At 37.4% G+C, this 15888-nt stretch overlaps 2 protein-coding genes across 2 annotated transcripts; both read left to right on the forward strand.

The window, feature by feature from the left end:
* The first annotated feature begins 3252 nt into the window (after positions 1-3252).
* On the forward strand, positions 3253-3630 carry LOC122069301. The gene has a single exon (XM_042633294.1). The coding sequence runs from the start codon at positions 3253-3255 to the stop codon at positions 3628-3630; it is 378 nt and encodes a 125-aa protein (XP_042489228.1).
* Positions 3631-7813: 4183 nt separating this feature from the next.
* LOC122069299 lies at positions 7814-14317 on the forward strand. Its single transcript, XM_042633291.1, has 9 exons — positions 7814-8232; positions 9941-10068; positions 10187-10258; positions 10400-10545; positions 10681-10795; positions 10879-10971; positions 12280-12417; positions 12996-13083; positions 13815-14317. Exons 1-9 carry the CDS (start codon positions 7974-7976, stop codon positions 13952-13954), a joined length of 1179 nt encoding a protein of 392 aa, XP_042489225.1. The 5' UTR covers positions 7814-7973; the 3' UTR covers positions 13955-14317.
* Positions 14318-15888: the final 1571 nt, after the last annotated feature.

The raw sequence follows: 15888 nt of genomic DNA on the forward strand, positions 1-15888 counted from the left end.
AAACACTCTTGAATGATAGGAGCAATTCGGTTCGGTTTTGGTTTGAATCGATGATTCTGACACTCTAAACTGAAACCGAGCCAAACCAAATATCATACTCACATTCAAACCGAATTTGAATATAATAAATTTGGTTCGATTTCGGTCCTATTAATTCGGCTCGATTTTGATTTTGGTATTCAGTTTTGGTTTGAAATTGACACCCTTATTTAAATCTAAAAAGAGTTAACCAAACCCTCTCTCCCATTTGGGCATCCGATGATACTATTAGGTTTTTTAGTGGCATTATGTCTGCAAAAAACGTTTTGAGAAACAGGTTTATCAAACACTAAAAAATCTATTTTTATTTTCAAAAATGTGAAAAGCCGTTTCTGTTGTTTCTTGACATAGAAACAGCATAAACGTTATCAAACGATGCCTAAATGTCAACTGTGCAAACATCAAGGAACAAAAGTCATGAAAAGGTGGAGAAACAAAATCTTGGAAGCATCAAAGAAAAGAAGAAATCACCATACCATCGGATCTTGTTCTTATTTTGTAATATCTTCTTTAAATCTATGTTTGTTTTAGTCTCTTATAGTTTTTTTTTTTTTTTTTCTGGTGGAATTAGTCTCTTATAGTTAGAAAGCTCTTAAAAGTCGCTAGAAGCCTAACTGGAATATACTCACACTTTGGTGGATAATCACATAGTAAATGGCACACTTTACCTTAATAATTCCCTTTTTTTAGTTTTGGTCGCTAGAAACCTTAATAATTCCTTCAATCTTGAAGAAGTTTGCACTCTTGTGAATCAGTCTGCAAGATTGAAGCGCACGTCCCTGTTGAGGTCAGTAGTTCTGTTTTTTAATAGTCATATTTTTCGACCGTTGGAGCTTCAATGACTATTTTTTTTTTTACTGTTGAAGGATAACACACCTTTGCACCCCTCAATAACTATCCACGATTTAAGCTTATTTAGCGCTGGTCTTTTTTGAATCACTTAAGGCTTATATTTATTTAACTTTGGACCCTAAAACACAACACTTGAGCTAGCAACAGACCAACAGTACTATTCTTTATGTTTTTACTAAGAATCGTTGCCTTTATATTTTAAGGGTTTCTGAGAGATTATCTGTTCTTATAACTTGCCATATTATATTTTTGAAAATTTATTTTCTTTTTCTTAAAAGAGAATGTTGTTACCGTGAATGGGAAGAATCACATGATGAGTGTGATAACAAAATTTTATAGTTTCCATAAAAGTGATTTATTCAAAGTGCGTTAAGTTTATCTTGAATTCTTGATCCGTTTTGAAGAATGATCCGGTCTGACATATTTTGGTGGTGATCCGAATGGGTACCTCATAGTTTGGTTCGATCGCAACCTGCGACTTGGAGGAGTATATAATGTACTATCATCTTGTTGAACAAGTCAATTGTAATTTGGGGGCCGATTTTTCGAGCTAGGGTTTCAGAGCGAGATTTCTCGCCGTTGTTTGGGTGTAATATCTCTTCTACGTAGTAAAACATCTTCTTCTTTGCCCGAGGACATAGCACACCACATCAGTGTGTAAACCTCGTTAAATCTCTGGATTGTACAGATCTATGTTTGTTTATTTTCGTATTCATTGGTGTTTCCTATAACAAAATGGTTTTTAAATTGATTAACTCAATATTCGGTTTTGTTTCTAGTCAACTTATTACTTTTTATTTTATTTAATGGGAAAGAGTTTGTTGTCAAGCTGCATAGTCCTGCATCAATGCGGGACCAATAGGAGCATTAGGACGGGCATCCAAAGGGAGGAGTGGAGAAGTCATTTCACTGCCCCATATGACAAGGCATAGGGGGATATTGCCAAACATCGTTCTTTTTTTCTTATTTAATTTATGGAAAAGTATTTTCTATGGAAAAGTACAGTTCTTGTGTGTGTGATTGAGTGCAAGGTCCAAAGAGAATGCAACAGGAAACATAACAGAATAGTCATTTTTCCTTTTATGGGAGGTCGTTCAATCGTTTCACCGGTTCGCCCCAGTGTGTATGGCCACGGGCCACACTCCTAATTTTTTTTTGTTTTCTTTTAATCAATTCAAAATTGACAAATTTTTGGTTCACAAGCGAAACAAAAAGAAATAACTTCCGGTACCCCGGGGTTGGGAACAGAAAACATGTTGAAATCCTCTCTGGTGGCTGGAGAAGCCAGTGAGAGTCCCAACCGTCGGATGAACCCCAGGTTCCACCCCGACACATGGCTGGATCCATCCACCCTCACTGGCCTTTCCAGTCGCTGTAGAAGAGCCGGATCCACAAAAAACCCCACCCCTTGATTCAATGTGGTCAAAGCTGTAACACGGTGTGGACACGCACCGATGCGGAATCAGTACCGACGTTGCTGCGCTTCAAGTCAAACCGCGTCGTCATCACCGTCACCTCTCTCTCACCCACTTCACAGTAGCATATGACGCTTAGATGATGCAAAGGGTTTGATTATTTCATCGAATCAGACGGTGTGGACTGAACTTCTGGGAAATTCTGGTTCTTTGCCCCACCCACCCACCATGTGGGTGTCCTTAAGTAGGTAGCTTTGTAATGGTCGCATCCTAGGGTGCCAAAATCTAACCCGAATTATTAAAATCAAATCGAATCAAAATCGAAATGAGCTTATTTGATCATATTTCAGACTGATATTTTATGACATTAAAATTAAATTGGACAGAAAAAAATTGATAAAACATCAAATCATACTGGAAAACAAGGATTTCGACCATAAAAAGAACATTTTTTTAGTACTTCTGAATAAATTTACATAAAGTAAACTAAAATCAAACCGATAATCCACTGACTGGAAATTGAAATTGGTGCATTCTTATGGATTCATATTTCAATTTTACTAATCTTCACATCTAAATTAATCAATCGAACCATAACCGGTTCAAACCGATGGATTGACACCTATGCTACTTTCTATCTTACCGACCTAACGGCTCTTTCCCAAAAGCAGAGTCAAATAGACCTTACTTACAAAATAGTCCGCGAGAGCCATTAGTCGACCTATTCAATCAGAAACTTCTGTAGCTCTTCCTCGTCATTCTCTCTCTCTCTCTCTCTCACTTTCACTCTCATCTGCAAGTCCATTACTCCAACCGACAAGCAACCAATCCCATTCTGGAAGAAACCCAATGAAAAAATCTATATATAAATCCTTCCATTCCACCAAATTCCAAAACTCATCAGTTCATGATCACCTGCCTACTGTAGAAATTTTCAGGCACCTACATGGATTGTTTGGTTCACCCAGTTGCGATATTGCGGCGGCGACTTTCAGGTTCGCGGCTTGGTTACCGGCCTATATCGGAGGAAGGATTTGGGAATTCCGGTAGGCCGGTGACTGTGGTTGTTGGGGAGGAGAAGAGGGAGTTCTTGGTGGATCCTTTTGTATTGGAAGAAGACCCTTTTCGGATCTTGATGGAAACGATGAAGAAGGAAAGCAAGGAGGAGAGAATTTATGGAACCCAAGAAGAGAAATCTGTGATTTTTGTGGATGTTGATGCCATTTTGTTTGAACACATGTTGTGGTTAATGTATAATGACTGTTCTTCTCTGTTCAAGCTCAACCTTGGGGATATTTTAGATTTCTATGCTCTAGATACATGAAAAGAAGAAGAGAAGGTGCTCTCTTTCTCATTAATTACTAATTATTTTATTTTATGTAAGGACTGTTTATATTTACCATTAATAAGTTCTGATCAATGATATGATATTGACTCATCTAATCATCTATGAAATAAAGCTCTCTCATTCTCTCCTCTTTAACACCCAAATTTTTTATAGTGTGAGAACCATTATTGGGAAGAGTTGCTAGTGTTTAATTTGCCAGTTCTAGGCCAAAGACATAAATTTCCTGCTGCCGCAAATCACAGGTGGCGAAAAGGAATCCCGCTTTGATTAAAAGGGGTATTTTAGAAAAGGGAGAGCGTTTTTTAAAAGTAGTGTACCCCTGCATCAGCACAAGAGCCATTGGGAACAGTAATAGAAGCATCAACATGGATGAGATTTTCTCCTTTCATGAGGGGCAAGGGGGTTATTTTATCCCCTACTGTGTCTGGACGCAGGGGCAAAACCTTTTAGGCTTATTTTTCTCTTTAGAAATTACAAAAAATAATTCAATATCAATAAAAAGTACAATAAATGAGCTCGCTCGTGTTTTTTGCTTTGGTGGTGGAATCCTAACAAAATACCACCCAATTGATCCAGATAATACCAACATTTTCTAGATCCTTTGATTTCATCTATTCAATTGATCTTTTTTCTTTAAGGGGTATTTGCAAACTTATAGAGGAAAGGAATTATTCCATTTCGATGCATACAATTGCCGGGTAATGGGAATTTCTTTTTTATTTCATTGGACTCAAAATTCATTGGGCAAAACCTCTGGCTTGGAGTTGGCAAGAACAAGAGAACTGAACATGAAACAAGAAAAAATTATCTTTGAGACTGGACATGTAAGAGCTCTCATATGGACCAGGCGGAATCTAACCGGCAGCTTTTTTTTTTTCCTGATAAAATAATCAGCAGGTTGCCTGAATAGAGTCTTTTGTGTTCCAAGGCTCCAAGCCATTACACAATCACAGGTTACAGAAAAGCATCTCAAGGGTGTTTTGGTCACAAAATAATGCATCATCTCAAGGGTCATCCATGTCTTGCTCTGACCCCTATAGTATGAAGTCGATAATACGCTCAGTTATTGTTTCTGATGACTTCTCAATACCATTCAAAAACATAAGCATCCCTTGACCACTTTGACTATTGTTGAAGGAAAACGCAAAATTATCCTCTGCATTGAGTGTGGCCATGGGATAAGCATTGGATCGCCGAGATGATCTTGGGATGCATGCCCAAATGGGTCTTAGCCATTCAATACTCATTGTACCGCCACATTCACTGCAGAGGATAATGGTCCGAAGGAAAACCGTCCTCTATCCCTTCTTTAATAAGCATTAAAGGTGTCGTTTAATTAGAATCGTGGTATCATGGACTTTTAGGAGCTAGTGTTTTTCAATATGAGGTGGGCAACCGAACACATTATCGCTCCTACTTCTGAATCAGTAATGATTGCTGCAAAATTGGAAACATGCCGAACACCCTGTGCAGCAGGGTGGACACTTTGAAACGGAAGTTGGCTACTATCTCACTTGCAGCCGGGAAATGGAATTCTAGGGGCAGGAGTGGAATTTTCTCCCCTTAGTAAGGTTTTTGTTTTTTTTTTCCTGGGATGTTGAGTGTGATGGAAAATTGTGTTAAAGTTGAGTTTGGGACATGAGAATTTAAAGATTGAGAAATTGGTCAGTTTTTGGATTCAGTACAACTAGTAGGTCAACTCTCACATCAGATTCCTTCCTAAGAAACGAAATGCCACATCTCAATATTTAATTGGATTGGATTTGAAACTCAAGTATTTTTCACTATTGGGTTGGGGAGAGAGAGATGAAGACTGGATTGAAGCTCAAAGATGGAAGCTGCAATACCAACATTCCGGTAAGTAACTGCAAAGATCTCATGTGAAAAGAAAAAGAGAGAAAGAAGAAGATTGTACACACGGTATACACCATGGGACATCCAAAGGTTCAAGCAATTGGAATCAGGGTCCAAATTTCGCAGCCCCTTTTGAAAAGACGTAGGAGAACATGGGTTGAAATTGTCTGTAATTCCGATCTCGTACAATTTCATGAAATACCACATTTGGGGGGTGACACGTGTATTGATACCAATACAATGGTTCATATCTGGTACAACTAATAAGACCTTAAATCAGTGAAGAGGCATTTAAATCAGATCTGAACCATTGCATTAGTATCAATACACGTGTCACCCCCCGAAGGTAGTATTTCACGGAATTGTACGAGATCGGAATTGCAGACGATTTTTTTCTAGGAGAACATGAGTAGGTTGCATTCTTTTTTCTAAAATTTTTTTAAAAATAAACCCCCCTCTCTCTCACACACTTAGAAAATGATGAGTGTGAAACCCGTAACTAAGGGTGTCAAAAAGCCCAGCCAGCCCGAGAATGCTCTGAGCCAGGACAGGGCTTGTGCTAAGCGTTTTAGCCTATAGGCCAGGCATGAGCAGGAATTTTTAGGCAAGATGTTGGTCCGGGGCTACGACCTTGGGTTGAGCACAACCCTATGTATACAATATTTTATGGGAGAGGATTTCCTAAAAGGAAGTGTGGCCCTTATATTGGCATGGGGATCAGTGGGATCACCAGTAGATGCATCAACAAGGGTAGGATTTTTGCCTTTCATGAAGGGCGGAGCAATCATTTCATCCCACTGTTGAGGCATAGGGGGCTACGCTATCTTTTAGGCTTCTTTTTCCCATATTATATATCACTATATGCAATAATATAGTAACTCATACACCAATGCGTGGGCCAATGAAAGCACTGGTATAACTATAGAAGCATCAACAGGGTTGGGATTTCCGCCTTTCATAAGGGGTGGGGGCTGTGGGGATGTCACTTAATTTTAACTTTGGCTATTTCAATATTCTAAAAACGATTGATGTTGAATATGTCTCGTTTTTTTAGAGTGCAAATAATGACACAAATGAAAAAAAAAGAAAAGGACGAGTCCACCTTGGCAAAATTAAAGGTCAATTAGGGCCAACCAGGCTCGGCCAACCTAATCAAAGATCAATTAACACCGAGATGGGTTGGGCTGGATTGAGCCGGGCATAGTTGGGATTGAATTGAAATATCTCAACTCGACCTCAGAGCTGAGTTGGACTTGGATTCAGCTAAGAGGATTCAGAGTTGACCTGGGCTTTAAAAAAATCCGGCCCAGTACAACACTATTTCACCCCTACAAGAGAGTGTGTGGGAAGAGAAATCATCCCTTGTTGTTTACTATGACAGTGAAACTTCTAAGGATGGTGTGAGGGGATGGTCATCTATGTTGGTTAATGATATTGCAATATATCTTGACCATGGTCATGTAGAGAATCTTCAAGAGTTGCCCCTTGGGGGACTGCAAAGAAGGATTCTGGGCAGCCCGGGAGCAAGGATGGTTGTAGGTGGAGACGTTCTAATCAAGTAACAGATTGGTTAGCCCAAGGAAGCTGCGAAGGGTGGCCATTGTAAAATCTAGGATTGCTATTTGAGATATCTGATCAACTTGTCTAATGAATCCAAACAGTTCTTCAGGTGGATTCTAGATGAATACTAATGGCAGATTCAAGGTAACCAAACAATCAATCTTTTAAAATTATGATTCCACATAAACTCATTCTATGAAATTATATCTAGAAGCAATTCCTGCACTAATAAATTTATGCAACCAAATGCTACGTAATGCTATCTATATTATCCGATATAGTAGGGTCAATTTCTACATAGGAGCTCTTGTAGGGCAAAAGAGGATATGCTTTCAGTTGGAGTAACATATAATATTGTAGATTACTTAAATTAATGTGCTTATTTTGTTTTCCATACAAAAAAAGATCGCGGAAACACTTAAAAAAAAAAAAAAAGGAAAAGGAAAAGAAAAAAGAACACATACGTTGCCAAACAAAAATTCATAGTCCGAAATCGATCAGATTTCGAAAGCAGATCAAGTCCTCGCACGAGAACCATTCTCATACAGGGCTGATCCGCACAGATGGAGTCTACTCAACAACCAACTCTGTGGTAGATTCCATCTGTATGAATCAGCCCGTACAAGAATGGCTCTCGAGAACCTAATTCACACTCTCAGATTTCATTGTGGATTAATATATGCTAAAAACCGTTTGAGATGGACCAAATCAAACCAAACCAAATCAAACCAAATCAATCATTTGACACCCCTTAAGGGTTTGGCATTACAGTCTACAGATGCGCTTTCCCAAAATGGCGAAATTTCGCAGTTACGGTTTCTCACTATCGTTTTCTCTTTTTCCCGCGGGTTTCGCTATTTAGAAAAGCGCTTCGAAGCAATTAGAAGAACTTTCGAATTTCAGAAATGGCTTCCGCCTCAAAAAAGCGCTCAAGATCAGCTCATAAGAACCCTAACACTGTCCCAAACTCCTCTCTACTGTCTCTGTTCTTGAAAGAGCCACCACCGGGTTTCTTCCCCTCCAAGGAAGAGTTCTTAAGGCTCCTTGCCGTCGTCTCCATTGCAGTATCCGTCGCCATGGCCTGCAATTTTGCTGTCAATTTTCTTAATCGCCAGCCAAAGCTCTTCTGCGATAGTGATCAGACTTCTGAAGATGCAATATCTGGTGAGTTTTCATTTTTTTTTTAAATAAATAATTTATTAATCAAAGATTCTGTTTGAGTAGGAATGTATGAATTATCTAGATTTATTGATTTCCGATATTATTGTAAACAAGCTAATCATTCTGGTCTCTACACTTCTTGTTGGATTGATTCGGATTATCGGTCGGTTGTCTATCCAACGTCGTTTTGTTGTGATTCTGTAATTTAAACAATAAACGATGAGATTGATCACAGCTGCCTGGCTTGTGGAAAAAGTTGATACTTGAACACTTATTTGAATAATTGTTCTTTAGATAACTGCGTTTCCATATGAGACATTATGGGATGAATCCAATTACTATTTTCTGTTGAAATTTATATCACAATGTTAATCTCACCCGGAATTTGGAAATTGACTTCTACGCTGCACCTAAATGAGGTGGGTCTGAACTCTGAAACAGTGATTATTGGGGATCTGTATACACAACTTGTAGAAGTAAACCTCTGGTCCACAGTGTAACTATCTCTTTAATTAGTTGATTAATCAGTAAACACGATTGTCTTAATTTTAACAGTCTATTTATAAAGTTTGAGAAGGGCTGTGATGGATGTAAATTTCTGGTACTCTGTTTTGGTGGTTTTCTTATAGTATCAAACTGCTACTCATAAATTTAAAAATGGAAAAAAGAAAGAATATGATAGGTTAATTTCATTGATGGACCTTGGGTCTTTCCTTTCTATAGTTGTGGAAAAACCATTCATGCAGTGTATTGGAGTTTGCAGTAAGAGAGCAATCTGAGAATTGTTGATGGGTAAGGGGTGATATGAAACTTTTATTCATGAAGAATGAGCAAGAAAATGTTAACTTCTCACAGGTCCTTTTATCTGATTAATCAGAGAGAGAATGCAAGATATCATATGGGATAGATTCCTGCAGGTTGGTCATCTTTTTTCACCCCTTTGGAACTCTCTATTTGGCTTCCTACTTGTGGAGATGAGGAAAAAATGACTTCAGTATTTAAACCAACATAATCCAGAATCCTCAGGTATCTAGGACGTTGCTATGTACAATCAGGAAGATTATTTTTGGTCTGCTTGCACTGTAGGTTCTAGCAACTCAAACTTGGCTGAAGCTATGTTTCTAAGTCATGACCTTGGAGTGATTCTTGATTAATGATTGCAAAGGGTGATTCCAGTTTTGGGTTAAAAAAAAAGGGCCATGGAGGATGTCTCATAGGTTATTAAAAGAAAAAAAGGCCTTTAGCTTCTTACTAGAAGCTCCCTTTCTCTCCAGTGTTAACATTGGCTATTGAGGAGGTGAATGTGCTAGCTAAATTGCTTATATCTGAGGGCAGCCATATATTTATTTGTAAATTGGTCTTTTTGTAAATTGCCTTGGTGTTGTGGTGCGTCCTCGTGTACATAACCTTTTCTAATAAGCTCATTACATATTGAAACAGCAAATAATTACAAAGCAATAGCCGTATCTCTAGTTTTTGTTTCTCAGTGTTTGTATAATTGATGAATGGAGTTATTGTTAATTTCAAAGTATAATGTGTGAGCTGTTACTGCTGTATGTCATACCTCCAATTTTTTCTAGATTATATTCTCTTGTTCTTTCCTTGTTTAACATGATATTTCTTTACCTACTAGACTACTATTATTTATTTGATTTTGTTTACAGCATCATGCTTATTGTGACATCCTATTAACCTATTCTTATTGTTACAGATTTTTGTGAACCTTGTCCGGATAATGGAGAATGTTTTAATGGCAAGTTGGAATGTGTCCATGGCTATAAAAAATATGGGAGGCGATGTATAGAGGATGGAGAAATTAGTCAAACAGCTAAGAAACTTGTGCGTTTTTTACTCATTTATTCTGCAGTGTGGGGTTGTCTTTGAAGATAAAAGGAGAAGCACATTCTTTCTTTTCTCTCGATTTTCTTATTAGTAATACAGTGTTATGGAAATGCAGTCAGAAGGGGTAAAACAACATGTATGTGAAGCATATGCTCAGTTTTTATGCGATGGAACTGGCACAATTTGGGTTTGTCATCATAACTAATCCTTGATATAATGTAAAAAGTCTTTTGATACTAATGTATAAGTAAATATTGGTTATGGTTTGAGTAAGAATAACAACACTACTATTAATATCCGTGGTTCATAGCACACTTCTATTTTTCAGGTTCAAGATGTGGACATTTGGAAGGAACTTGATGAAGGCAAATTGCGCAGAATTTTTGGCTTGAACAATGACACTTTTCAGTATACAAAACAAAAGGTACTGGAGTCCATTAGAAGCTCATTGGAGACGAGGGAAGATTTCCAAGGGTATGCTCATTGTTTAATTGTATAAAAAAGAAAAATGTTGCTTTACTAACCATTCTCTCTCTCTCTCTCTCTCTCTCTCTCTCTCTCTCTCTCATATTCTCATTTTTCCCCCATCTCCTTTTTGTCGACATGTAGGATCGAAGAGTTGAAATGTCCAGACTGGCTAGCTGAACAGTACAAACCACTACTCTGCTATATCCGTCTATGGATCTTCAAGCATGCTTTGATTTTAGTTCCCGTTTCCACAGCGGTGTGCTCCCTTGAGAAGAAACCTTTAAGATTTTCTTTATAGTCTTTACTTGTCAAACTTGTTGATGGTATTGAGATTTACAGCTTATAGGATTCATAATTTTGTCTGCTTTGTTGATACGAAGAGTCCGTTGGAGTCGATATCTAACTACCAGAGCAGAGCAGCTCTACCAGCAGGTATACATGAGTGCCATAAGTTGCAGCTTATTGAACAGAATGCTATAACATTTTCAGTGCAGGTAGAACAATTATGTAAATCATGTGTTGACATATTTTGCAGATATATAGCCATCAAAATTTGTGTTTGACATTTGTGGTGGGGGGGGGGGAATGTCATACAAATCATTGTTGTTAAGGTGTTGCCTAGTCACCGCCTAAGCGTCTAGGCTCTTTCCCAAGTCCAAGGCGACAACACACCTTGTTGACACTTACAAGTTTATGTTGATTTATATTTATTGCTTTGTTTTTCAATGAATATGCTCATATTATATCCCATATTATGTTTATTATATGTTGATTTTCTCATTTAGACTATTTCTAGTATAAATATATCATATAGCATTGATATGACGTCAATGTTATGCATAAGCATATTATATGCTATATTACATATAGTCATAGACTGCACGCCTAGGATGCGTAGGCAACGCTCACCTAGACGCCCCTCCAACGCCTTGGGTTGTTTAGTCGTCTTGACAACTATTCTACAAATCGTAAGTTCTTACAAGATTTGTGCACATTCCCCAAGAGTTTTGGATGTGCATTTTAAGTTCTCATATGTCCAGAATTATTCGTATTGTGTCTTAAACTTGACTTGCTGATTTGACCAGGGGAAAAAGTTGAATTAGTGGTACTCTTATCAGTATTTATGCTAAACGTTGTTTAAGGTCAAAATGTATGTGACTATTGTCTACTTAAAATCTGAAAAACATGTTGAAAACAAAACAATTTTATGGGGTTCAGGAGCTAAAAATCTCCACGTGGTTTTGAACATCAAATGTGCCAAGAATGTGTACTCATGTAGAACAAAAGACCTAATGAATTTTCTAACTAGATAAAGGAAAAAGATATCAAGTGAATTTTAGGACCTTCGTATCTAATGTTAGATTTTATTATGGTTTCTACAAATTTGGTTTTGTTTTATTCCTTTATTTTTGTAGGATGATCTGCAACTGGTTGCATTTAGTGGAAGTGTGCAAGATCAATGGGATTTTTATTGCATTAAAATTAGTTCTATTTTGTTGTGAGAAGATGGATTATTGAGAAAGGAAATTTCTTTTGTGACTTAACATGCTACTAACCTTTTTGTGTGTGTGTGTGTGTGTGTGTGTAAGAACATAACCCTTATGAAACCATTGAGTTGAAAGACATCATTGCATGCATATTGTCATCCGTGGCAATCAAAGAACATTATTAATTTTTCAGTTTTATCTTTAATTTGACTTCGGTTTTGTTATGGCTAAGCAACTGGTGCAACTTCTTTAGGTTTGTGACATACTTGAAGAAAGTGCAATAACAGCAAAGAGTGTAACTGGACAAGGTGAACCTTGGGTGGTTGCTTCTCGTTTACGAGATCATCTACTTCTCCCAAGAGAAAGGAAAGACCCCATGCTATGGAGGAAGGTATTCAATTTCCCTTTTAAGGGATTTCGTTTGATAAAAGCAGCTCCTCCTCCCCTCCCCCTCTCTTCAGTAATCTTATTATTTTCTCAGACCATTTCATGGTTGCCCTATCTTTCATCATTTATCCCAGATACTATTAAAATTATTTGCTTATCTGAAAAGGCATGAAAGCAGTAAGGACCAGGTCGCGAGAATAGTATATATTTTGGCCATGGTTAATGTATACCCATGAGGCTAACCCGGGCCAACATGACCCAGCTTGACTATGAACGGGAGTGGGCAGGACATAAAAAGGAGAAGCTCATTAGAAGGGAAAAAAAAGGGTGAAAAAAAAAAAAAAATGAAGAAATCAAGAAATGAATGAATACATAGGTTTATAATAATTAAAACCCTCAGCATAGATCTTGCTTTATTTTAACCTGTGATGACCCAGAACATCATAACAATCATGGGTCTACCAAGTACAACCTGACCCCAATCCGAAATTTGTTTGGCTAATGAAATGGTTTCTATTATTATGTAGTTTCAGATATTAATTGAGATTCTGAATAACAAAAATTTTTGCATCTGCATTGTAGGTTGAGGAGTTGGTCCAGGAAGATTCTCGTGTTGATCAATACCCGAGGCTTGTGAAGGGTGATTCAAAAGTAGTGTGGGAATGGCAAGGTATGCAAGGAATCATATTGAATTTGAAGGGATAGTTCGATTTAGCAACACATTTCTAATGATGACACTTTTTTTTGGTGATTGGTAGTGGGGTGGCTTTTATTATTTTAAAGAGGCAAGAGTTTCTTTGGGTGTCCTACAAAGGAAGGCCTTTCTATGTTATCCACCTAATTGTGCTACGTAAGAGGGTGATGTAGCATCTTCAACCATTGGATAGATAGGGCATGGTTTGGATTGACCATGTGTCAATTTTTTCATAGCCAAATCAATCATATACCCCTCATTATGGGGTCTGGATCCTCTCCAACCCCCTCCGCCCCTCCAGCACGCATCTGACAGCTGGGGGATCTACACACATCCGAAGGCTGGGATGTGCTTGAGGAGAGAGGATTCAAATGGCCCATTATGTGTTGGTGGAGTTCCTTGTATTTTTTGTCATCCTCTATTTTTTTATCCATTTTTCAAAGGTTTCAGTTTCTTATGGAGTCCAAAGCTTTATTTTGCGATGTGGCTAATTTTCTCTGGGATGACATTAGTGTGATAGAGGAAACCTTCTTAATTGCATTGTGCTGCATATCATCTGTTTTTTCTTTCTTGAAAATCTGATTAGGAAGTCGTGATCATCCACTATTAGGTTTCATTTTGTTATACTTTTGGCTGATGGCCTTTTTGTACCTGCCCATTCCTGAAGGATTAAATTTCCCACCCCCCCCTCCCTTTTAATTTTGTAGTTGAGGGTTCTCTGAGTTCCTCAAAGATTGGAAAGAAAGGGCCAGCAAGCAAAGTGGAACCCAGTGGAGATATCTATGAGTCACCTGGTCAACCACACCGGCAATCCACATGGAAGGTTGGACGGGCACTTTATTGTTGAGTTGTCCACAAGGATTAGCTTTGTAAATTATTGAAATGTATGCTCCAAAACCGCCTCATGTTTCCCTCCCCTTCAGCAGAAAAAAAAAAAAAAAAAAAAAAAAAACCTTCTCCTCTGTGTGAAGTATGAAGTTGGTGGAAATAACCAGTATTATACGTTATAAATTTCTGTATCACTTATTTTAATTTTCCATATAAAATTTTCAACACAATCGGTCTCTACCCACGTGAGAATCTCATGTACAAATTTCTCTTTTTATTGGAAGAACATAAACCAAGAGAAATGTAAGATTGCAATGGGGTTTTCCCTGGAAGGTGATATTACCTAACATTCCATATTAAAGTTTAAATGTTGGAGTGCCAATGAACATGACTTGCATTAAAATGCAAAATTATTTGATGTCTGTATGGTATCCATTTCATGTTTATTTGCATGAAAAAAGGAACGTGGGAGAGTCTTGTAGTTACTGTTTGTGGTGAATATGGTAGTTGCCATGGTTTTTTTTTTGTGGCAAATTAATTCACGCCACAATTCCCGACTTATTTTGGGAGGTTGAAATTTTATACAGTTTCTTCAGCAAGCTGTCTTTCTCTACAATGTAAGTAAATTTTACAAGAATCGACAGTTTGGTTCAGATAAAATTTTAGCTCTTTTCTTTTCTTCTTCTTCTTTTTTTTTTTTTTAAAAGTAAAAAGTGTTGGACACAATTAAGCGGTTCATTCACCCTAAAATTTCAGACGTTGGACTTGGACTTCGTACTGAAAATAGCCTTACCAAAAAAAAAAAAAAAACTGAAAATCTGGATAATGCGTCTATATCATACATGTCAATTGGCACATATGTTCTAAAAACAAAAAAAAAAATATGTCACATATGTTGGTGTTAGATCAAACATCAAGAAATAAAAAAATAAATTGACAAAAGATTCGCTGGACACAGATATTTAATGAGGTTCACACACCAGTGTGGCGTGCTACGTCCTCGGACGAAGAAGAAGATGTTTCACTATGCAGAAGAGAGATTACATCCAGCAGCGGCGAGAAACTTGCCCTAAAACCTTAGCTCAAAAAACCTCCCAAAATACAATGACTTTCTCAATTAGACAACATTACATTATATACTCCAAGTCGAATATATAGAAAAAATATGTTGGAGTAGATCAATCTTCAAAACGGGTTAAGAATTCGAGACAAACTTAACAGTTGGTATTAAGAGTGTCAATATATAACCAAAACCATTTACCGGAATCAAAACCGACCTATTATAACCGAACCGAATCGAATCGCACAGTAGTAAATTGATCAGGTTTGGTTTTATAGGCCATAATTCCAGTTTGAAGCCGAACCAAATTGAAAAACCGATGGTTAACCGGCACCTAGTATTAAAGGCTAAAGTGTTTTGAATTTCGATGGGTCTTTACGAAAAAAGGGGAGAAAAAAAAAGAAACAAAGTATTAACTGAGGAGGGAGCTTCACTTTCACACAATCACACTTCTTGATTTTCTAATTTCTAGGATCGTAGTTAATTAGTTATAATATGTGTAGTCTTTTATATAGAAAATATACGTATATTGTCCTTGGTAAAATAAATGTATATTGTCATAACTCCTTAGGAAATTTAATATATGTAGGATTCACACTAGTTGTAGGATGCAAACCATTTTCTAAAACGACACTATTAACCCCATGTAAATCGGTTGTGAACCGAATAACAAAAACCGATTAAAAACTGCTAAAACTGAAACCGGATGAAAATGATTCTGATTTCACCTTATTTCTATCCGGTGCGATTTTGGTTTCACCTTATGAAAATCTAAACCGAACCAAAACCAAACCGAATAACCAAAACCATACCGTTTGACACCCCTAGTTGGTATGCATGGGCATGGATGATGGCAGAATTGGATCTGAGTCAACTAATCTAGTATTTTCAGC

This window comes from Macadamia integrifolia, unplaced genomic scaffold (genome assembly GCF_013358625.1).
Source record: "Macadamia integrifolia cultivar HAES 741 unplaced genomic scaffold, SCU_Mint_v3 scaffold572, whole genome shotgun sequence".
Classification (NCBI taxonomy): Eukaryota; Viridiplantae; Streptophyta; class Magnoliopsida; order Proteales; family Proteaceae; genus Macadamia; species Macadamia integrifolia.

Excerpts from the sequence above, each read along its gene's own strand:
- LOC122069299 (XM_042633291.1), top strand. The coding sequence starts at position 7,974 with ATGGCTTCCGCCTCAAAAAAGCGCTCAAGATCAGCTCATAAGAACCCT. Across the intron at positions 10,259-10,399 it reads ATGGAACTGGCACAATTTGG|GTTCAAGATGTGGACATTTG; the intron begins GTTTGTCATCAT and ends TCTATTTTTCAG. Across the intron at positions 10,546-10,680 it reads ACGAGGGAAGATTTCCAAGG|GATCGAAGAGTTGAAATGTC; the intron begins GTATGCTCATTG and ends GTCGACATGTAG.
- LOC122069301 (XM_042633294.1), top strand. The coding sequence starts at position 3,253 with ATGGATTGTTTGGTTCACCCAGTTGCGATATTGCGGCGGCGACTTTCA.